The 24644-nt window shown below is 36.1% G+C and overlaps 1 protein-coding gene across 7 annotated transcripts in view; it reads left to right on the top strand.

Annotated features, from left to right (window-relative positions):
• ADGRB3 (adhesion G protein-coupled receptor B3) overlaps nt 1-24644 on the top strand; it is a 482454-nt gene that overhangs the window by 198632 nt on the left and 259178 nt on the right. For all 7 annotated transcript variants that reach the window (XM_074819823.1, XM_074819824.1, XM_074819825.1 and 4 more), the window contains 5 exons: nt 6042-6206; nt 9687-9851; nt 10707-10871; nt 17115-17216; nt 17783-17889. In XM_074819823.1, the coding sequence (XP_074675924.1) occupies nt 6042-6206; nt 9687-9851; nt 10707-10871; nt 17115-17216; nt 17783-17889 (704 nt within the window). The remainder of the gene's footprint in view (nt 1-6041; nt 6207-9686; nt 9852-10706; nt 10872-17114; nt 17217-17782; nt 17890-24644) is intronic.

Below are 24644 nucleotides of genomic sequence, written 5' to 3'. Positions count from 1 at the left end.
CAGATCAGCACAGTTGATTCTGATAATCTTTATGTATCTTGAGTTACATTTTCCTAAATAATTAGTCTTCTGGGCTTAATCTTTCATGTTGTTTCACATAACTACAATAACCTTATTAATTTATGCTGGTCTCTGGCTACAGGGTCACTACTGTGTGGCAGTGTGCAAGATTAGCAATTTAGAAATATGTTTTCCTAGTCACAGATCCATTAATTTTTCAAACGTCCCTTTAACTATTAGACTAAATATCGTCTGTCTTAAATATATTATGTATCTTGTCTCAGAGAGTTGCATAGTTCAAGGATTATCCCTGGTCCATGCATAACGAAATGCATGATTTGTATACTAGTATAATTAAAACACAGATTTGGCATAACAGTCCAAACATATACATATATAACTGGGATCTGGCCTGTGTACGCAGACCTGTACCACTCATTCCATACAGCTTTTGGACTCTATTGTCACAGCAAGATTTTACATGGTGGAGCATAAACTAGAAGCAATAAACATACAAAAACTTAACAGTGGTCTCTCCTTGAAACCTACAAATAAAAAATCTACTGGGGCATATTCATTATATGTTTGCATCATTAGTAAAAGGCAAGAGGGAGGATTCTGAGAGCTGTAATAATGTCTCCTAATCAAAAGTTGCCCCTTCAAAATAAAAAAGTATGCAGAATGGCCTACTGGACTATACTTCAAGAATCTATCCACAAGTATCAAAGGAACCTGTTAAACTTGCAAATACTTGCAAGTCTTCCAGAGTATTATTATCTGTTGCCCTCATATACTACCTTTAGTGTCTAAGATACTGGGATGTTAGGAAATACATCTCTCTGTGATCTCACTGTCCTGGAAAATTTTCAGAATGGGATTCACCATATATATATATGTATTAGTATTGAAATGAAGCTTTAAATTTCAAAATAGTACTCCTGATAATTCAAGTAAAATCATGAAGGAATCGTTATTCACATAATTTTTCATTTATTTATATATGTTTTGTACCACTACTATTTCAGGTGGGGGAGTCCATTAGGTAATTCAGTCTGTCTTGGAATCAAGAGCCTTCTAGAAAAGTTCAGCATAGTACGCAACAAAACATAGCTTAGGTAGCCATCGTTACTGGTTGTGAGCAAGGACACCTCAGGATCCAGTACACTGCAGTGCCACTGATTCAGTTTAGTGGATCATTTCCTTGAAGTTTAGATCATCTGAGTTAGTTTTTATTTCTCCTTTTTCATTGTCTTCAACAACTTTTACCACAAAATTTAGCTGAAGCTCATCATTTTCAGGCTTATGGGTAAAGCAAGACATGTCAGGAGCAGGAATACCCTAAATCATCTAAAACATTTGTATGCTCAAAAGCTCTATTTTGGCCACTTTACTTATCTGCCTTTTTTTCTTAGGTCTTATATCAAGTTTAGCCATATTGCTGAAATGTTGCACATTTTGATACATTCTGTGCCTGCATGGTACAGTGACAAAATCATTACAGAGAAATTATTCCTATCTTTTTTTAATTCCTGTAACTTCATTGTTAGTAAACTATGCTCTGGAAGTTCAGTCCTTCACTTGAGAGGAAGAGTAAGACAATTTAAGCTTTACAAAAGGAAACTATAGCACTTAAGTGAATTTAAATTTGTGCATATGAACCCTCTAATTTAATTTTTAAAATTCCATTAATGTAGCATCTGCTTAGATGGAGTTATTCAGCCATATTAAACTAAGATACCATAGAATCATAAAATCATAGAATGGTTTGGGCTGGAAGGGACCTTTAAAGACCATCTAGTCCAAATCCCCTGCAGTGAGCCAGGACATCTTCAACTAGATCAGATTGCTCAAAGCCCCGTCCAACCTGATCTTGAATGTTTCCAGGGATGGCGCATCTACCACCTCTGTGGGCAACCTGTTTCAGTGTTTCACCATCCTCATTGTAAAAACTTTCTTTATATGCAGTCCAAAGGTACTGTCTTTTAGATTACAACCATACTTCTTCTCCTGTCACAACAGGGCCTAATAAAAAGTCTGTCCCCATCTTTCTTATAAGTCCCCCCTTAAGTACTGAAAGGCTGCTATAAGGTCTCCCTGGAGCCTTCTATTCTCCAGGCTGAACAACCCCAACTCTCTCACCTATCCTCACAGGAGAGGTGTTCCATCCCTTTGATCATTTTTTTGGCCCTCCTCTGGACCCACTCTAACAGGTCCATGTCCTACCTGTGCTGAGGACTTCAGAGCAGGACACAGTACTCCAGGTGGGGAGTCACCAGAGTAGAGAGGCAGAATCACCTCCCTCAACCTGCTGGCTGTGCTTCTTTTGGTGCAGCCCAGGATGCAGTTGGCCTTTTGGGCTGCGAGCGCACATTGCCGGCTCGTGTCCAGCTCTTCATCCACCAGTACCCCCATGTCCTTCTCTGCAGGGCTGCTTTCAATCCCTTCATCCCCCACCCTGTATTGATGCCAGTGATTGCTCCAACCCAGTTGCAGGACCTTGCACTTAGCCTTGTTGAACCTTATGAGATTTGCATGGCCCCACTGCTTGAGCTTGTCCAGGTCCCTCTGGATAGCATCCCATCCCACAACTGTGGGATGTGGTCAACCACACCACTCAGCTTGGTGTATGCAAACTTGCTGAGGGTGAATTCGATCCCACTATCTATGTCATTGATGAAGATATTAAACAGTACTGGACCAGTAACACTTACAGTGAAACATCAATGGCCTTAATAGCTTTCCAATATCTGTTCAGTTTGAAGCTGAACAAATCAAAAGCATTTAAACCCTAATAAAAATCTCCCAAAATATGCGTGTAGGATGAAGGCCAGCATGGCCTCACGCCTCCTCCCACTTCACAGCAGTTGGGTATTGTGAACACTGTGGGTGTTCACTTCAACATGATTAGGTTCACAGAGTGGCAGAGAAGGGAAAGATGCTCTGCAATAATCCAAACTCATTGTGCTAGCAATCTTTTTGACAGATAAATTGGCAATAATCTGTATATTTTTGTCCCAAATAATGAATCTTTCATCTGAAACTGTGTTATAGAAAACAGTAACTCCTCTGTGGGCCAGCTCTCCATCTGGTGTAATTTGGCATAGCTCATCTGGCTATAATTCATCAGATATTATAGGGTATTTTGCATTTAGAAAATGTTATTAAAGAAAGAAAATGTAAATGAAATATCAGAAAAAATATTCAAAGGTAAGAAATTTGAAATTAAGATGTTCTTTTAAAGCTGATCTGGATAATACTGGACACTTCTGTAATACATTGAACAGATTAATTCTCCTTGATATTTGTTTACTGACATTGGTTGTTTTCCTAGTGTTATGCCTTTTCCATCCTTGACTTTATTAGTTATGTACTAGTTTCAGATATACATACAAGAAGCTACTGTGAAATCTTTATTTAATGAGCTAAAATTTGTCATGGAAGATGATTTTGGACACAGCTTACCGAAAACCACAAATAGATATAGGATAGAGTTTGAGTCCACCCATAGTGAAACATTTTGTTCTGGCTTATGTTCAGATCCAAAATCACAAAAGAATTATTCTGTGTTGCTGCTAACATGCAGTCACTTTTGCCAGAAGAGAAATACAACCTTTTGGTTCAAGACAGTATCTTTAAAGAGCCCCTCAGCACATGTTTTTTGTCATTTTTAAATGAAAACAACTAACTTGTAACATTTTGACAGCATCAAATCAAAACTCCAAATTAAACAATAGACTTAAACTTGTATGTACCCTGGAAAACCTCAGCCTGTGTCTACTTAGTGTCAGGACCTTTCTAATTTATTATTTTTTACAGAATAATCTTTTTCTAATTTGGATTAATTTTGGTTTGCTATGTTTTGTGCTTTTTGAACTTCTTGTTGCACCTGAGTATCTTAATGAACCATTGTGGTAACAGGAGATGAAAGTTTATCATTGTTATTACTGACTACTGTTTGGAATCGGACCTGAGAAATTGATTTCTCATTAATTTTTCTCATCTGATAAAACATTTGGAGTCTTAGAAATATGTCTGGAATCAGAATCTACTACTTTGTCAATGAGAAAAAAATCTTCAGATCATATGGCTGGATCAGAGTATAGTACCTGTCTAAGTATAGTATCTGTTGAGAAGATACGAAATGTAAGGGATTATATGCAAATGTAGGTATAAATTTACTAGTTTTAGAAGAGTTAGGTTTCCTGGTTTTGACCAAAATGTCACAGTTAATTAAGGTCTCTAAAATAACTAGACTAAAGTCTGTCACTTATTTTTGAATGCTCCTGAGGGTTCGGTTTCGGTTTTTTTGCTAATATAATGCAGATTGATGTGATATTTAGAATAAGATAATTTTAATAAAGCTAGCCATGTAGGATGTGAAATAATTATTTTGCTTTTTGACCACTTGTATGTGACCAACTAAAAATCTTTCATCAGTTGAGCTGTTATCTAGTAGGTTAAAATCTTCCCTGAATGAAGCTTGACATTTTCTGTGGGGTACAATTTCTCAGAAGTTAGTTAACAAATTTTTTACCTCAACATAGCATCTGAAATGACAATTTTCCTTACTTTTAATGAAATGCAATAGAATCTACCTAAATGCAGAACTCCCCTTGATCTTACTGATGATTTTGTGATAATATGCCAGGAAGCTGAACATTCTTCCACACCCTTGGCAACTGAATTTCACCCTAGGAAATGTTATTCTGATCCCTACAAAAAAAATAATTTTATTTGTAGAAACTGGGCAGGTGATACATGCCTTCAGGGCAAAGGAAACCAATACACAAGAAGTTCTTTCGCAGTGGTGAAAAAAAGTGAACCAGAAAATCTCCTTCTTCTGTAATGTTGTGAATCATTACCAATGATACACTGAGATGTTATACACTATTTCACCCTCCAGACACCCTTCAAACAGACAGGGTTGCAGAAACACACACAGTTATGTGATACCAAGTGTGATGCTCAGTCTGGATACTAAGTCTCTGGATTTCTCTTAAATGCCTACTACAGTTCTCATTACTACCTTCCTGTTCTCACAAAGCCTAATTTAAACCTGTTCAACTGCTTTTATTTAAGCAGAAGAAAAATAACTAAAGTTTTGCAGTATTTTTCAATTCATAAAGAACTGTTTTACCAACGCATGTATGGAATTGTCTCACCAATACATGCTTAACTATCATATATTAGAGAACTTTCTGAAAATTTAACTCGAATTGTTTCTGAAAAGGGAATGCATGTGGTATATATGCTTATATGGATATTGTATATTAGTTTCTCCTACAGTGGAAAAAATTTAAGGTAGAGAAAGATGCATCGTCTATGATTCTTTATATAAATTTTATTAAATACTTGTATATAAAAATATTGGTATGTGTTTGTAATTTATTGTGTACTTCTGAAGGTGTTTGCAGTTTGCTGAGTGAATATTTTTTTAACATAGAATGATGCATGTATTACTGTGTATGTTAAATCAATTAATACGTTCATGTAAGGAAATAGTACAAGCCTCTTTTGCTTATGTGGTCTTGGAATTTTCATGGAGAATAACTAAGCACATGTGCTGCCATGTTTCCACCAGAATTTAAACAAGTGAAACAATTGTAAGAAAATGGCTCCGATTTATTCTGGTGACACAGTAAGAAATTATTGCATTTATTCCTATATTTTCAAAAGAAAGCTTAGTTTTGATTGCTTCAAGTTTTTACTGTTGCCTTGATACATAAAGTACATGCCTGATTTTCACAAAGACTAGTCTCCTGAAAATCAGGGCTATCTCAAGTCAGGCACCAAAGATATCATAACTAACTTTAGAAAAGGGAAGCCATCTTTCTTAAAAGAATGAAAGAAAAGAAAATGTGGTAGTGAGATTAGTTTAAAGATTAGAGAAAATGATTCTTTTAAAATTGAAATTACCTATGCACTGATTTCCTTGAAGCTGGCAAAGTAATTCCCATTTAAAATATTGATCTTGTTTATTTTGAAAGCCTTCTGTTACTTCTGTGTCTATTTCTGGTTAAAATCTGTTTGGTTTGTTGCAGTACATGGCGTTTGGGAGGAATGGTCACCTTGGAGTTTGTGTTCATTCACATGTGGTCGAGGCCAAAGAACTAGGACAAGGTCATGTATACCTCCCCAGTATGGGGGAAGATCATGTGATGGACCTGAAACACAACATAAACCTTGCAATATTGCACTCTGCCCTGGTGAGCTCATATAGCAACTCTCTGCTTTGTTACAGTGCATTCAATGTGCGTTGTTCTGATGTCTTTTATTGCCCTTTGCACACAGAAAAAAAAGTTATGCAAAGTGAGTAGGTGTGGTAATATTGTTCATAAGTCTGACTGTAGGGATTAAAGGATATAATCAGGATGGTAACTGTTCAAGACACTACACAAGCAGACAGTTTTTAGTTTCTTCAAGATACTCTCCGTAGGGCACAGTATGTTGTGTAGGAAATCTTGATTTAGGACGGGTCTTGGAGAACCAAAAGGCAAACAATTTTCTGAGTGTGACTTAAAGGGAGACATTCGGAGGTCACACAGTTTGTGTCCACCATATCTGTTTGAATTATGTTTGCTTAGAGGTTCACTTTAATTATTTATTTATCATACAACAAACATATTTGGGAAACTGTAAAATTTTAATTGCTATTTATTCCAAATGGATATTATTTACATGTGTACAGAGAGAAAGGCTGACACAAGCTAGGGCATTATTTGAACCCCAGTTAAGCCCTTATGATAAGGATTTTAAGTGCCTCATTTCTGGGAGTTAGTTGCTAAACCTAACAGTAAACATTGTGTAGACTTCATGTTAAGTCGTCTATTCACTGCAATTGAAACTACCTCAAAAAAATCATATATTCTTTCAAAATTGATTTTAAAATTTTTGTCCATTGGTTATGATTAATTTTGACCAAAATCTTCAGTATCTGTGCATATAAATGTATATACATATATATGTGTTTATATATATGTGTGTGATACCTAAGTATTATATAAATGCATATAACGCCTAAGTATTACAGCAAGTTCAATAAACATAAATATGATTATATATATAATAATAACTTATTGAACTCATTGTAATATTTAGGTATTAGAAAGGTGTCAGGTAGCTGTAATGTGAGAAATTTCTTTCATGAGTTCTGGTCTGAGAGTGTGAAGGTTGCCCTTGCAGTGGGCTTGTTGAATATCCATGGTTCACAACACTGCTGCAAATAGTTTCTCCATAATCGGAGCTCTTCCTGAGAAGGGTTGAGGGCATTTCATTAGCAAATGGTTGTTTGATCATTTGAAAACAGAGATGAAGGAAAAAAATGGAATGTAGTGCCTTACAGAATTAAAACTTAGTTTCTTGGATTTTTATGAAACCTGAATTTTGCTTTTCTTCTGCTCAGCAAAGCATACTCCAACTTTAGGACAAAATTTGTGGAAAAGTTTTAGTGTTGAATGCAGCTGCAAAAATTTTGAATTAATCCAGTTTTTGGCCAAGTTGGCAGCTGTGCAATTTTACATGTGCCTATACAAAAGTAATTAACATGATATATGAGCATGAAGCAGAGTTGACAAGAGAAATGCCAAATAAAAATAGCAGAGAAGAAATTAATGTATTCAGTTCAGTATTGCAAAGAAACACAGAAGATTTTACACCTAATCTGTCAAAATAAGCAGTTATTTGAGAATTCTGGATTTTGAACAGCCAATTGTACCTAAATGCCTTTCACCAGAAGAAGTTATATACTAATTACATTTAAAAGTAACAGTTTAAATCTTTGCTGAATGTTAAGATTTGCTGTAATTTGAATGTTCAGTTTTATAAGGGAATCTTCATGTTGAATTCTTTAGTCTTTTAACGGTATTTCTGATATAGAAAACTCACATGCTGTTTGCTCCTAAAGATAAAGAAGAGAGATGTATGAAATATATATGAGAAGCTACGGAATGAGTTTTCTCCAAAGACACTATAGTAATTGATACGATCTTTCCTACCCTAAATAATACTATATAGTAATGAATAAAACTGAAGAGAGTGCACTGAAATGTAATTTCCATAATGTTTTCCTCTTCACATAAAGCTTTTATGATTAATGAGTGCAACTAGCTTCCATGTTTGGAAAGATTTCCATTCTCTGCTGAATAAATTACCAGGGTGCAGCTTCATATCTTGAGAGGCATCTGCATTGAGGAGTGGTTCACAGCCAGGCATTACATAGAATATTTAATACAGAACTTTAGGAAAAAGCCTCAAAAACTCTCTTCCATTAATTCACTGGTTGTTGAGATATGGATAGTATCTTTGAAATGTTAGAAATGTTCTGTGGTTACTGTCAGACAACAGTAAAATAGTTCACCTCTGTATTTCACTAAACAGTGATGCACCCATACAGACACAGTGTGTCAAAGCACTAATTACTGACACCATCAATTTAGGAAGCTGCTATTCCAACCCTCCTTTAGAAGAATCCTGAAATCAGGGGCTGGCAAGTGCGCCAAGTGAAGTTTGTCGTTTTCAGTGGTGGTGCTTTTATAGCAATAGTAGTTATAAAACCAGGTTGTAGTATTAATGAGTATTAATCAAAATTGTATTACAACCTACATTTTGAATTTATATTGGGTAACTGCAGGTGCAGTGAGGAACTGATGATTGCTGAAGTCTGCATGAATGCAGGACTCTGAATTAGCACAATCAGTAATAGCCCATTTCATAATGCTTACCCATTTTCAAAAATACTCTCTAGTCCTATTATCTATTACAGACCATATAATTTTTTACTTGTATAAGAACTTAATTGGTTTATATTTTTTATTATTTTGGGTTTTTAATATTTCCATTTACCTCAAGAAACTTTCTGAAATATGAAATTAAAAATAACAGTCTTAAACCTTTACTCATGGAAATATTCATCCAAACTCAAATATACGGGGCTAATACAAAATACTAAATACAGAACTCATCACCCTATCTATACTGTTTAAAAATTCTACTTGACAAATTCAGAAAGAAGATTATGCAAGATGCAAACACAGAAGCAGACCTGAGGAGGAAGGCAGGCCATTTCTGTCCTACTTTTTATCTCAAAAGAATGTTGAAGAGCTGGGATAATATGCCTTACAAGGAGGATGAATGACAAAAGTATATTCAGCATTATAAGTATAGAGAACAGAGACTGTATGTGAGGCAAAGTGGTAACTCCTGTTTTCCTTTTCTTACTCAACTAGAGAGACCAAATTCCAGAGTCAAGACTAAGAATTTTATAAGCTGACCCATCTGAGTGATCTCCGCATCTATAATAAATTACTTTGAAGGGCTCAGCGTTTACGTGATACAAGATTGGCCCCTGCTTTTGCCTAAAAAGACTAGTCTTTTTAATAAGGCCTTATATGGTATGTGGGCAAAATCATAATTTATCCATTGTTATATCAGTATACAATTAGAGGAGATGAAACATTCTTCACTTGAAGAAAAAGGAAAACAGTTTTAAATTATTTTAAAGTGGCTCATAATGGTGGTTTCTGTATTTGATTGCTGTAAGAAATCAAGTGTCTTCAGGCTAGGCCCAGTCCAAGAGGCTGCATTTAGGCCTAAGTTGAAACTCCCTAACCTAGAAGGAAGCCACAAGGCCCTGCCCAGCTTAGGTGGTAACTCTGCTGTCTCCATCTCTTTTGTGCCTGCCGCGGCAGTCGACGGACAGTGGCAGGAGTGGAGCTCGTGGAGCCAGTGCTCAGTGACCTGCTCCAACGGCACCCAGCAACGGAGCCGGCAGTGCACGGCGGCGGCCCACGGCGGCTCCGAGTGCAGAGGGCCCTGGGCCGAGAGCCGGGAGTGCTATAACCCCGAGTGCACCGGTGAGTACCAACTGGGACTGGCGCAGGGAGCTGCAACTCTGCCTCTCCTGCTCAGGAGATACTCCGGGGCCAGTCTGGCCAGTAGCTCTGACCCGGGAACTGGGAGTACGCCAGCAGGCTCCCGGGCCACCACAGGCCTTGGCGAGCTGCAGAGGGGCAGAGCAGCAGCCTCCAGAGGGAAAGAATACATCTGGAAAGACTGCATGATGGGCTGCATATCAGCTTTTTAATTTTATCACCATTTAAAGGACATTCAGCAGTTTTAGAAAGATATGTTGAAGGACAAAAAACTTTATAAAGTGTTTTGTGAACCTAGAAAGTGAACGTGTATGAACTGATTCTTTTACACTGAGACTACTTCATGATCTTCTGGCAATATAAAAGCAGCCTTCCAGGGTGGGTAAATTACATTTATACCTACTTTTAAGCCTCATTTGCACTGTCAGAGCATGTAAAAATCAAGCTCCTAAAATATCACATGCAAAAATGTTTTCATTTAGTTTTTTAAAGGGTACTTATGCATGTTGTAAATGTGTATCCTTACCATACAACAGCACTATACAAGTATATAAAAAAAATACAAAAGGGACAATGTCTGTTTTTCAGTCTTAAGTAAAAGCTTATGTGAGCCAATTCTTATTATTTTATCTTGAGATGCACATCATTTAGACAACAATCCCATATTTAGGAGCCAAATACAGACTTCCCCATATTCCCTGGGCCTACATCTACTACTTCTGTCACTGTTAGTTTTATCTGGGGGCCTTTCTTCTCTTACCCAAGTAAAGAATAACCTGTCTATCCTTGTTTATGACTGTCATTGTGTTACAACAGTAATTATATTTTTCCAAACAGCAAATGGCCAGTGGAACCAGTGGGGCCACTGGAGTGGCTGTTCCAAATCCTGTGACGGTGGCTGGGAGAGGCGGATAAGGATCTGTCAAGGTGCTGCCGTGACTGGGCAACAGTGTGAAGGAACCGGAGAGGAAGTTAGACGGTGCAGTGAACAGAGGTGTCCCGGTGAGATGCAAATATTATCACTGTTATTATCTACACTACATATGGCTTACCTTAATGGTCATCTTTAGGAGAGACGAGATCAACTTCCATAGAGCAATAACCATAAAGAGACATATTTGGCCTTGCTTTACACAAGTCACTGATGTTTTCCTCAGTAGAGCTGTGTTTATGTAGCTAGGTGTAAACTAGCCCTATTGGATATATGAACAATACATCATGTTTTAAATAAATCAAAATACCATAGTAAAGGAAGTTATCAGAAAAAAATATTACATTGCCTAGGTATGCCTGTATTATTTGGAGCAGCAATGATTTGCTACAGAAACTCTCTTTGGATGAACCATTTCTCAGAATATCAGGGCTGGTTTTGTAAATCATGGAATTCCTTTTATCCAGTGTACAAGAGATGTCTTTGTAATATATTTGGGGTAAATTCCAGTGCAATAAAGGAGAAAGTGAACCTTACTGTACTGTATAGAATGAATGAATACATGAGCAACATTTTATACAAAGAAAAGTAATTTAAAATGAAAAAGGCACATCTTTCCTATTTTAATATAATGTTTAAATATATTTCTTTGCACACCTTTTTACTTTGCCCTCCCAACAGTTTTAAGTCTTTCCCACTGAAAGCTAATAAAAGTGTACTTTTGAGCTTCTTCAAAAGTGATGAATAAACAAGAACAGCTGGTGAATCTGATTGTATTTATCTGTAAAGACACATTATCCTAAAGTAAAGGAATGCCTTGTTGAATAGGTGTAAGATAACAAGGTGTAAGTAGTGTAGGATGTCTTAGCTGTTCACTTGGGAAATTGTGTGTTCTGAACTGCAAGCCAAGAAGCAGCAAATATCAATCTAGCAATCTCTTTGACTTCTAAACATTTCAATGGCTATATTCTCTGACAGCCAGAGAAAGGACATAAATGGCAGGAATGCTTTGGGTCAGGAAATAGGAAATATGTCAGATGTGAATTTTATGTTATCAAACCCCAAATTTTCATAGGCAGCATATTTATCCCTTGACAGCCATCAAAGAACAGTTTTCGAAGTATTTGCAGTATAGTGGAACAATGAATCTCATTGCAGTCAAAGAACAACAAAAGGACTATTTGTAGTGATAAAGTTATAATATTATACTGGAGAAGTTAACCAAATTTAACTTCTCAAATGATCTCTTTAATTTTAATATGACATTCATGATTCGAAAAACCATACAAACCAGTATTTTTATTGGATTCCTAAGCAATTTATACTTTCCATAGTTAATGCAGACTTCCTCTATAAATGCACAGCACAGAAAGTCAGTGTGAATCTTCGCAATAAGCATTCAGATCAACCAGTTTCTGCTTATAAAACCATTCTTGAAATAATTTGCATTTGTATATTTAAAAGTAAAACCATGCTGCTACAGTCCAATTTTCAAAGGTTGCCACCTGCTGTTAATAAAATATTTTACAGATGTATTTACAAGTCAAATGCACACAGAGCTTTATTTGCCGTTTGGTAAATTTATTTATTTACTTGATTAATTCCAGATTAGAATCAGTATGCTTATAGAAGCCATAACCTAAAGCACCTTTTAACAAGCTATACTTGTGCAGAAGATTATACATTAATAACAGATTTAATTTTTCTGTTTCTAGACTGACATTTACTAAAGCAGCTCAGATTTAAATGTTGACAGTGGATAATTTACCAAAATTTTATGAAATTATATACAGACTTACATTTTATAAACACCAAGTAAAACTGAAAAGTGCTATACAGAGATGATTGTTTAAAGTCTAAGCAAATTCCATAGCCCTAAAATAGTTCAGAAAAGCTATTTTTGTCTCAGTGGTTTCTTTTCTATGTAAGTCATTGAGAAACATGAGGGACTAAAATGTTAATTTTTTCTTATGTTAGCATTGCTTTTCCTTTAGTGTAAGACCAGATCCTCAGCTCTGTAGATCTGCATAACATTTCTGTAAAGTGGATGAAGCTGCAGCTGTTTGTATCACCCAGAGGTCTATAGACTTACAGAAAATCAAATTATAGCTGACTTTAATCTGTGGAAGCAAAAGGATAACAAAACCTTTTTCTATGATGCCGGCCACTGTTAATAAGATACTTTGCAAACAGAGTTGTTTACTTGACTGACTGAAAATCTTGACTGGATGTTTTGTAGTTTGAGTTCTGCATTGTCTGAACATTATCCATGATTGTCTTCATAGTCAATCAGTGATTGTCTTCAGATAGTTTGGGCAGGGAGTGAATTACATCAGACACTCCTAGAAGCTGAATATAAGCAGCGCTAAGCAAGGCAGCCTTGGAACTATTATCTGAAAGTTGGTTTCTCAAACAGCTTGGTTTCTGGACAAATGTTGAGTATCTTTCTTTGTGATTTATTTCTATTCACAATTATAAATTTTAAAACTGTGGTTGTTTCCTTCCATTGTGTAATATTCTGGGAACGAAAAACAAAGATCTGAAGATATTTTGTCTTCAGTCATTGCTCCTTTGTTGTATCCCAAATGTACAAAGTCTAGATTTGCTAAGCAGCTAGTCATGCAGGAATCACTGTGGAAAACTTACACAGGATGAATGAACAATAGGTCTGTCCCATAGGAATAAAGGAGACAGCTAGGTAACAAAAGAAATTGAAATCCATGACTGATAAGGACTTACATGGCAAGCTGATCAGAAACTATTTTAGAGAAATGTGTGAGAGAAATAAGGTAAGTCCCATCAAATGTGTCAGTAAAAATTAGGAGATGTGAGGACTGAGAACAAAGTACAGTATTATTCAGGAGAGAAGACTTCTGTAAATTTATTTTTATAAAAATAGGACCATGTTCTTATGACAGTTTTAAGAATGTATTAGGTTCCAGTAATACAGTATCACTTTCCGGAAATACTTGATTTCATAATAGTTAATTCTATAATTATTCAATGCATGTTCCAATATTTATGCTTTACCCAGATTTTACTCAAAACAGATCCTCAATATTTTTCTCATAAGCCTATTGTCAGTCATAGAAAACATAAAATAGGAATTGTTTTGACCAAAATATTACTGAAAACAATTATAGACTACCTTGTTTGTTAACAAACAGATAACAGTGCAGAACTGCTGTCAAAAACTAGTTAACGATTTCCTACAGAACATAGAAGGTTTCTTCAGGGGCAATACTAGCTACATAAGATAGAATATGAGAAGGGGGAAGATTCAAATAATTGTCAACAACTAAATAATAAAATTAAACCTTTAGGGTTTGTTTTGTCTCTGATTACAACACTATTCTACAAGATGTTCAAAAGCTTTTCTCTATTGCCTTTGTTTAAGATAATTTTGCCTGTGGCATTGAATTAGGATTTAAGAGAGAAACTGTAGTTCTAGCTTCATCTGTGAGCTGCTGTGTGCTGTTGGCTAACTCGCTTCACCCTTTTGTGACCTTTTCCCATATTTGTTAGCTGCCTAGCTAGATCATAAACTCTGTGAGGATGTACGTGTCTTTTGCTATGTCTGTGTGTTGTACAGAGCTTCCTCAGATCCCAGGTGGGTTGATTGCCTCTTGGAGATGCATGTCCTCTCACCATTAATGTCAGAGGAAGACTGTGCTTCCAGACCACTGAGTTTGTGGAGTGTTTGTGCTTATGTGGGATGAATTCAGGCCTATCATGACAGGGGTATAATGTGGTAAATTTGAGTACATGCTCTGTGTGGGAAGATATTGCTGAATCACATCATCAGTGAAAGAGAGATCTGCTTTCTATTTGCCAATTTTAGCAAATTTACCTCAGCATTTGCTGTCTGCTTCTAACTTTTAGCAATTCTCTATGATTTTGTACAGCTAACTCACAGTTATCTGTGGGTGTGTTATGAATTAATTGTGCCATAGTTACAGAAATACTTGAACTGGTCCTGAACAGAGCCAGCAGGGCCGGCAAAGATTTTTAACTCAGATATAATACCACTCCAGCGTGACTGTAATGTCTCCATGGGCAACATGGGTTGGAGCCTCGCAGATGCTTTAGTGTGGGTGGATGTCTGTTTAGAAAGCTCTGCCAGATATATTTTATCTTTGGGAAGAACTGGTTTGGGTTTTATGCACAGTATTCCTTGATCCAGGGTATTTGTACAGTGCGTTGCAAGGCACAGAGTCAGCCAGGGACCAGGAAAACTTCTTTGCTTGGGCAAAGTGAGACCTCTTCCAAGCTTTGACTTGCTCCCACACCTCTTTCCTGATAACTCTGCATTTTGGGAATGCCTTTTACTTTGAACACAACACACAGGTGCACAGATTATCTCTGGCACTAGGCTAAAGTTAAAACGTAATCTTGAGTTCTGAAAAGTGTGATGCAAAAAGACACAAGTATTACCCTTCCAAATAAACCGGAAATCTTTGATATTACCCATTACTTGCTAACATAAAAGAGAAAATGCGGTGTATGTAAGTACACATGTATATGCATGTATGTATTTTTCTCAGAAGAAAACTACATTTAACATTAAGTATTTGGAGGGAAGTAAGAGTTCTAGTTCTGAGAATCAATACCTAAAGTGTTGATTAGTGAACACAACGCATTTGAAATGGCCACAGCTGCATGACAAATATATTTCTCAAAGAGCTCTAAGCTTTAGCAAATTTGTGTAATTTATAATATTACTTCCTTATGATGTTAATTTACACTCCCCAAATCAGAACATTTCTTTTGCTTTTAAGGTCATAATAGGATGGTAACTGTATTTGCTTATGTCACCAGCTGGTTTATGTTTATCAAAATCTGCTTTTCCCATTGTAATACTGGCCTGATGCATTCACTTATTGGGCATGTCTGAAACAGCGTTAGTATTCTAGATTATGAATATAACAGACTTTCATTGGGTTTTGCCATTAATGGATCTCTTGCTTTTTTAGCAGCACCAACTGTCTTGATTTTATGATTCAGGAGTGCTGCTGGTGAGGCAAATTTAGCATTTTTTCTGCCCAATTGCAATTCATATTAGTGTTACTGAGCCATCTGCAAGGTATTCTTTGTCCTCCACAAAGAGAAGGTACAGCTTTGTGCAAAAGTCTGCTCAGTTCCCTTACTCTCCTTACTCCTCCAATAGCAGAAGTACAAAACAGGGAAGATGGACAGTTTTATGGGTTAGGTAATGGGATGGGAAAAAGCTGTAATCTCTTCCTGCCTCTTCTAGATATTTCCCATGCAACCATGGGTGAATCACTGAATTACTTTCTGCCTTATCACCCCATCTATTATAGTGGTAGAATTTCCTCTCTTTTCCTTTTTCTTGTTTTGTAACCGCTTTGCTGTAATACAGTGGGGTTACAATTTTCCTGTAATACATATAATATTAAATAACTCGTGGCTTTTCTCTGTTGAACTTGGAATAAATTAGATTTCACTAACTAGCATTTGTCAGTACTTTTAAGTTGTGAGATGACTTCAGCCAGATGTTTGCTGTGTTAATCTAATTTACTCAAAAATTATAAACTGGGAATCTACAGTAAAAATACAAAGAGCAAGATGAATGTAAGTCATGTGAAAATAAAGCACGAAGCATTTTCAGAAGCTTCTTTTTCCCCATGCAGTTCTGTTACTATGAAATTGTGAAAATATTTTTTCCCTTTGAATGATATTGCAGGAGACAGTAAAAGGCCATTTTGTTTTATAGCCACTCAGTCGCACATTATTGACTATACTTGCCTAATTACCAACTTGTGCTGAAACACATTTCAAAGAAATAACCTTCTTTTTGGCCTTCAGAATATACAACTCTCATTTGATACCTTTAGTGCATTTAATGATTCAACTGCAGTTTCAGAACTGATTCTTTTACATACAGTTTAAGTTTTAGAAAAATCTGTAAAATTTTAGTGTAAAATAAGCATCACATCTTATAACATTTTAAGTATAATCATCTTCTGATAGATGCTTAACGTTATTGATGAAAATTAGAGCAACAAGATTCAGACCTGTTAACATTGCAGCTACAACCTAAAGAATGTTTGTTTGCTGAGGAGTATAAAGACACAGACTATATGAAAAAGATATGGTCACAAAGATGGATATTATAGAGAAATTGCAGGGTTTGCATTTTTACATTTTTGTACTTCATTCTTAAAATCAAACCAAATGATGTTAGCATACACATGTCAGGAAGAATTAGGACAAGATTGAAGACTTACTTTTCTGATATAAAATATCTGTTTTACATTAATGTTTCTATTTAAATTCTCATTTCTAAATGGCAGCACCTTATGAAATATGTCCTGAAGACTATTTGATGTCAATGGTGTGGAAAAGGACCCCAGCTGGGGACATGGCATTCAATCGATGTCCTCTCAATGCCACAGGTACAGTATTACTTTGAAATTATATGATGATAAAAAAGGGGAGAAATATTCTGCATTGTGTTCTAGACATAATCGTTACTAGAGTCGTATACATGTGTATATATGCAGATATGTGAATATATCTATATAAACCCCACATATTTACATGTGCATATACATACATATAGTATATACATATACATATACCCTGTGTCTTATAGCTTACATATATGCATGGGTCTGTGGTGTGTGTGTATATATATATATACACACATACATATATGCATTATAGCCAGAAATAAAAAGCTGAGAAGAAATCAATTTGACAGGACCTATCAGGCAAAGTGATGAAAATGAAGCAAAACGTAAAAATCTTTTTAATTAAGAAAACACTGCTAAAAACCCACCAAGTGAACACTGAAATGTGTTTCAGAATCTTATACTACTTGCTATATACTGATAATCATTGCACGAAATTGTTTCTGTGTGTGCTTTTAAAATAGCATGGAATGTAGTTTGAATAAGGTTCATTCTTTCCAACTGTTCTCACTTATGTAAATAATGTCTGTCTTCTTTGTGACTTACAGGCACCACTAGCAGACGCTGCTCTCTCAGTGTTCATGGAGTGGCCTTCTGGGAACATCCAAGTTTTGCTAGATGCATATCAAATGAGTACAGACACTTGCAGCATTCAGTAGGTGCAAAGCCAGCTTTAGTACTTGCTCTGTTTATTCATTACTAATGGTGTGCAAAAAACCTTACTTATTTACACTCAAGTCAGATTTCTGGTAAGAAATGCCAGGAGGAGAATAGACCCAAAAAAGAATAATTTATATTAATGTATATTATTCTGATCTTATATGTTACTTGTGTTTGAGTGAAAGAAGCTTTGTCTTACTGTAGAAATGGAAAAATTAATCAGATTCCCTTTTTTCATGTCCACTGTGTGAAATTTTGATAGGGGTCAGAGGTAAGACATATTCTGGTTTATTAGAAATGAGATGTGAATAAATTAAATTTACTGGAAGAGTGACCTGCTGAGTAATTTTATAATACCTTGAATTCTTTAATTGCACACTAGGAAGTCAGAAACGATATTTCTTTTTTTATATCAAATTTAGAATTTCACCTTCAAATGTAACAATAGGAAATTATTATAGGGTAAAGCTATTGCAGTGTCTTGGAAAAAGTAAACTAACTCTAGATGAAGAAATATTATGGGTTTTTTCAGTATTCTTAACAAAAAGTTTCTTTGCAAAGCATATGCATTATACATTTATCTACTGCCTATGTTTAAATGTATAGATGTAATACATTGTATATGTTGCATTATAAATATACTACCATGGTATATGCCAGGTATATTCACTGCATTCTATTTCCATAGCTGAAGCATTCATCCAGGTTAATACTACTGTGGGAAGAGTTCCTTTGAAGATTCTCTTGGACAATGGTTTTTGCCTGCATGATATATTTTACTGACATTCTTATTACTCTGCCTCCTTTTCCAAAGGCCACCGCTCCATTAATCATTCAGCAGAGGGGCACTAATACAACCGTTGCTTCATAACTTCCCAACCTTTCAACCAAGTGCAACACTTCTGTAGTGTTTTAAAAATCTTTGGTGGCTTGAAAAGTAGTAGTCTGACTGTCATTCCTCAAATCTGACTTGCTACTTAGAGGAGATTTTGATTAATTCCTTTGAGCTGCATTTCTGTTTCATTAGATTCCAACTTTATTGAGGCCTGGGATTCAGTTTCAGGGTAAGCCAAAGCAAGCATTATTTTTAAAATAACACAGAATACTGTGTCAAAGCAATTTTTCCCACTACAGAGAAACTTTCTTATTTTATATAGCTCTCTGAATGTTGCTCTGTCTCTTTAGTGTTCACACTGGATAAAACAACATTCAGTTGGCTGTAACTGTTTTGCATTTAATATTTTTGATATTTTATTCTTTTGCAACAGCTGCATATAGTATATCTAAACATACTTTATGGGCATGAACAGCAATACATTTGTATTTCATTTGCTTAGAATCTGTATTTTAATAAATAGCACAATAAAGGCAATAACTGTAGGTACTAGATAAACAGTTCTGAATACTAATAATGTCATATTGCAGGAAAAAAATCACATTTTGTAATTGAAAATATTGAGATATTTCAAAGTAAGGCAAATTACTTCTTTTACTTGATATTTTTGCATTTAACTATTACAACCTTCTGAAATTTTTAAAGGATTTTGAAATATTTTAAAGGATTTATTCATCTTGACCTGCCTGACCAGAAGACCATCCCTTTAGACCTTTGTTCCTCTGCTCTTACCTTTTTACATTTCATATCAACATTCATTCCTCATGCCACTGATTCTGTAGTGATATTCAGACTTCTCTTTTTATGTTATTGCTAGAAGTCATTCATAAGCAACTCAAGCAGTGGGAAACGCTCTTTCATGTTATTCAGTGATTTGACTTGCCTGGCTAACTTTTGGTGAGGCACCAATATTTTTTGAAGAGCTGCAAGTCTGCCTGGCAGGAAGGGGTCATTGTTGAACAAAAGAAGTAATTTGTAACCCAGATCAGATTTATCTATTCTTCTATATTTCATTTTACAAAGTATTAAATATGACTAGATGACACTGTGAAATAGTCTTTTGCCAAATAACATTTCAAAATAGCTAAAGCTTCTTTAAAATTACACAAGCATCTAAACATCATCTTATTGCTGCACAAAATTTAAGTCCAGTTTAGATGCATACAAATTAAAGGAGAAAAGTGGATTTCTTTTACACTTGGGAACTGTTCACAAAGAAAATCAACTTGTCTTACATCTTACTCCTTCTCAAAGTGAACAACGCAGTATATTTAAAGAATTGTAGAAAATAGAGGTAAAGACCTATAAGGTCATTGCCCTGCAAATGTAGGCTTGTCCCCCCACGATACATATGTCAGCTCTATAAATCCCTGCAAATAGGGCTTTATAAGGAAGCTGCTGACAGACAGTGTTGCTGTAATAAATATGTGTGCTTATGAAAGCATTTATGAGATGCCTCAGTGTGCTTAACTTATCAATAATGTTATTTTACCAACTCAGACCAGAAATAGCGGGGGCTGTCACTCAGTTCTGTGAATGTTCCCATAAAATCTGAGTCTGAGCTGAATCCTTTTCAGTTCTTGCCTGCAATACATAAAACAGAAGTAGGTGTATAGTATTCAAAAATTATACTTCTGAAGTTGGTTTAAAGCACTTGATATACGTAATATACATATAATACTTAATACATTAAAGCATACCCACCTGGAAGAATACAGACAGGTCCCTGTCTCTTTGCCCTCCAAACAAGCCACGTATGATCCAGAACCAGCCCAGAAGTCATGTAGTTGAATTCACATGGTGCTGTGCCCAAGTAAATACTCCCCTAAAGAAAAGCGTTTCATATGCTGGGAGCCAGAGAATGCTGCCTTGGCCACAGACCCTGCTGACCTGGCTACACAGATTCTGGACTGGAAACTTACAGTTATACTAGTAAATAAACTAAACAGGGTGACTGCCCAAGCTTAAACACTGTCCTTGTAGTCATCTACTCTGTTTAACTGTTTATCTGTTAGCATACTCCCTGAAATGATCGTAAGACCATACCAGTGGGCACTGTCCCAAACAATGCCTAGCATCCTTTAGAGGATAGCATGGCACAGAAACCATTCCCAGTAGGCAATAAAACCATTTTCTGGGACAGAGGAAGAAAAGAGAGCTTACCTTGAGGGATACAAGCTGTCTGTGCTTGTTGGCCTCAGAGCTAGAGAATATTCCCATGGCTACTTTATTTACCTGTATTTACTGTTTATATAGTAAAAACACCTTACATTTGGGCAGCTTGAATTGTGAGTAGTGAAGTTGAAGGCTCCATGGGTCCATCAGTGAGGCCACACCTGGAGTGCTGTGCCCAATTCTGGGCTCCCCAGTACAAAAGGGATATAGTGTTATTGGAGGAAGTCCAGCAAAGGGCTACTAAGATGATTAAGGCACTAGAGCAACTCTTCTATGAGGAAGGGCTGATAGCGCTGAAGCTGTTGAGCCTAGAGAAGAGAAGTCTAAGGAGGGATCTTATTAATGTGTAGAAATACCTGAAGGAAGGGTTCAAAGAAGATGGAGTCAGGCTTTTTTCAGTGGTGCCCAGTGACAAAACCAGAGGCAATGGGCACAAACTGAAACACAGGAGGTTCTGTCTGAACATCAGGAAACACTTTTTCACTGTGAGGGTGACTGATCACTGGCACAGGTTCCCCAGGGAGATTGTGGAGTCTCCATCCGTGGAGACATTCAAAAGCCATCTGGATATTTTTCTGGGCAGCCTGTTGTAGGTGACTGTGTTTGGGCTGGGGCATTGGACCAGATGATCTCCAGAGGTCCTTTCCAATTTCAACCATTCCATGATTCTGATTCTGTGACTCCCATGACTCCAGAAAATTGGAAATTCACACAAATCCTGAAAAGTTAATTCATAGACTTCCACTCTAATACCAGTATGTTTTTTGCTTTCTTCCTAAAGATAACTTTTTCCTACAAACATTAACAGAGGTTTTCAGCAGATGTCCACATTAAGCCAGAATTCTATGCTATATATAGTGTAGAATTCTACCACATAACCACAGGTGATTGACCCCTGAAGACTGTTTCCTTATTATATGTAGCTACAGTAGGTTCACTGCCTCATGCACAAAACCTCTTGTAGTTTTACAATTTTCTCTATATATTACTCACCTGGAAGGGATATGGGACAAATTTCAACCCTTAATAAACAGTATTAAAGTAGCAGAAACACAGCTAGTGCTTCATGTTCTTCAGCTTGAGTTAAGACTTTTACGGAGACAATATGGTAGCTATGTAAATCATGCTAAAATGGCACTATCTTTTCATTTCAAAATCCATTTGGAAGCCTATTTGCAAAAGGTGAAGAGTCAGTAAAGTTAAAAATACACTCATAATGCTAAAGATAATATACTTTGCTCATAACCCCCAGCATCATTAATAATTTAGCTATTTTTCCAACCACTTACATAATGTGCCAGGCAGAATTACTGCCTGTACTTAGAATAGGCATGTACTGGCACATCAGTTGCAAGGTACTGGCACCTCAGAAGAAAGCAAGGATTTCCATTGGTTAAATGGAATTGTCTAGATACGTGGACCACTTTTTGATGCATATATCAATATTGTACTTAGTACTCTATTGTAATAGTTTCAGAGTAATTCACAATCTTTAATTAATATATCACTTCAACATATGCTTGAGATCAGTACTACATCTCCATTTGTTGTTGATGGGGAACTGAGTGAGACCAATTAAGCAAGAAATTTATCTCTGGTCTTCTGTATTAGTGCCTAGCCACTGTTCCTTCTTAATGTTCATACCTCCCCATATGACAGCACAGATCCCTGGCATGGTAAAAATATAACTACAGAGCCTCTGAAGAGACTATACACTGGAACATGATGAAATAGTGCAGGGGAATAGTTTGGCTTGTGGAGTGGAGGTTGGCCATCAGCTTAATCTTTCAAGGGCACATTGTCCTACACAATTCATGTGTAGAAGCTTGAGTAAAAGCAGTTAAGAGGATGATGCACTTCAGCTATGCCACAAATGTGCAGCCTGTACTTTCATTAGTTTATTTTACCTTGTGCACTATGGAATACAGGTCCCTTTTAAAACTAGGAATGATAATTAGATCTCTTTGAATAACGGAACCAATTAGTCATGAATAATTTATCCAACATTTGGTACAAATCAGTCATCAAATGAATTTAACAAATACTGTTTGACCAGCTTATACAGATGGTTTAATAAGAAAAATTATTTGCTGAACAAATTAAGGGACAAAAATGCCAAAATCCATGAAATAAACCCTTGGGAAATTATTTGGTTAGCTCTAATAATAATACTTAAAGAATCTAATTAGGATTATTCTTACTAAAGCACTATAAGTGGAAAATGCAAAGTGATAAATAGATGTTGCTTTGCCTTCTGGAATCGTGACCTAGAGGATCCAGCAACAACTTGATGAACACAAAAAGAAACATCACAGATAAATATCAGGTTTTGTTCTCGTTTTCTTGTATTTCCCTAGTGTGTTTGCACTACCTGCATCTTTTCATTAAGAAAACACCCTTAGTCAAGCACAGTGTTTCAGGACTGTTACCAGTCGTTGCAGCTAAGAAGGACTATATTGTCCAGCAATGCACAATTTGTTAAATGTGTTCTTGAGAAAGAGGAGATTACAGCAAAGTCTTCCAAGTGTCTGTTTTATTGTGGATGGAGTTGAAGAAAAGAGGTTGAATAAGATCTAGGGGAAGGGGATATCCTTTCTTCAGTTCCTTCTGGATAGTTCCTGGTCACATACTGAACACCAGATTTTAGTTAATAGGGAGGAATTTCCCTGCTTTCTTTAATTCCATGTTATATTCTCAGAATTTGGAGGTTTTTTCCCCACTGTGGCATAGACATGATTTGGGTTTGCAGACCATTTTACCAAATCAATTACTACTGTAGCAGAAGTTATGGACCTTGTTAAAGTCTATTCTCTCCACCTTTGGCAAATAGTTTCATTTTCTGAAAGCTGAACTCCTTTGGTCTAACTAGCATATTTTAATCTCTTTAAGAGTATCTGTTGGTAGCTTAATGGGCTGTTATATATAGAAAGGCAGATTAGATGATGATCTAATGACCCAAATTTAGACTGTATAATCTTATGAAGTATTCTCATTGCTTATTATCTTCTTTTGATCTAGAAGCAGAAAATGGTCTGCCTAATTATTTTACCTAAAATAGTTTACTTGAGCTAGTACTTAGTTAATTTGGACTAGTATTTTTCTGAGATATGTTTTCATAAAAGAAAGATATCATCAGTCAGTGAAATATCTCAAATAAAAGTTCATTTCATTTTCATACTTTCTTGAAGCCTATCGAATTTGGTACACTACAAGCAAGAAGACTAAGAAGCAAGAGCCCGGCATTAGGAATATCCTATATCATCCTTTGTATGAACAACTGCTTCTGAGAGGCACAGCCAAAGACTTGATCTATCTTAATCCATTCTACAGATGATAGCCACCTAAATTAGAAAACAAACAAACAAAACCAAACAAACCAAAACCAAACAAACCACTCACCCCAGCCCTCCAAAAAGCAAAAAGTCAAAACCAAGAAACAAAAGACTTGAATCAACACTAATGCAGAAAATGAAAATGAGATCAAAATAGGTCGGTATGGAAGAACAATGAGTTTTCATAGCTTATGAGATCTTTGTGAAATGAATATCTGAAGCCCATATGACCATTTTTAATGAAAACCATTAAAGAATCTTAGCACAGAGTATTAGAAACTGATTTTGTGTAAATGGAGAAGTTACTTGAATATATAGGTCTGTTTCTATTTTCTACTCTGTTATGCC

This window comes from Strix aluco, chromosome 3 (genome assembly GCF_031877795.1).
Source record: "Strix aluco isolate bStrAlu1 chromosome 3, bStrAlu1.hap1, whole genome shotgun sequence".
In the NCBI taxonomy this organism is placed as follows: Eukaryota; Metazoa; Chordata; class Aves; order Strigiformes; family Strigidae; genus Strix; species Strix aluco.
Note: the sequence above shows the minus strand (reverse complement) of the source record. Positions and strands in the feature narration are given on the sequence as shown.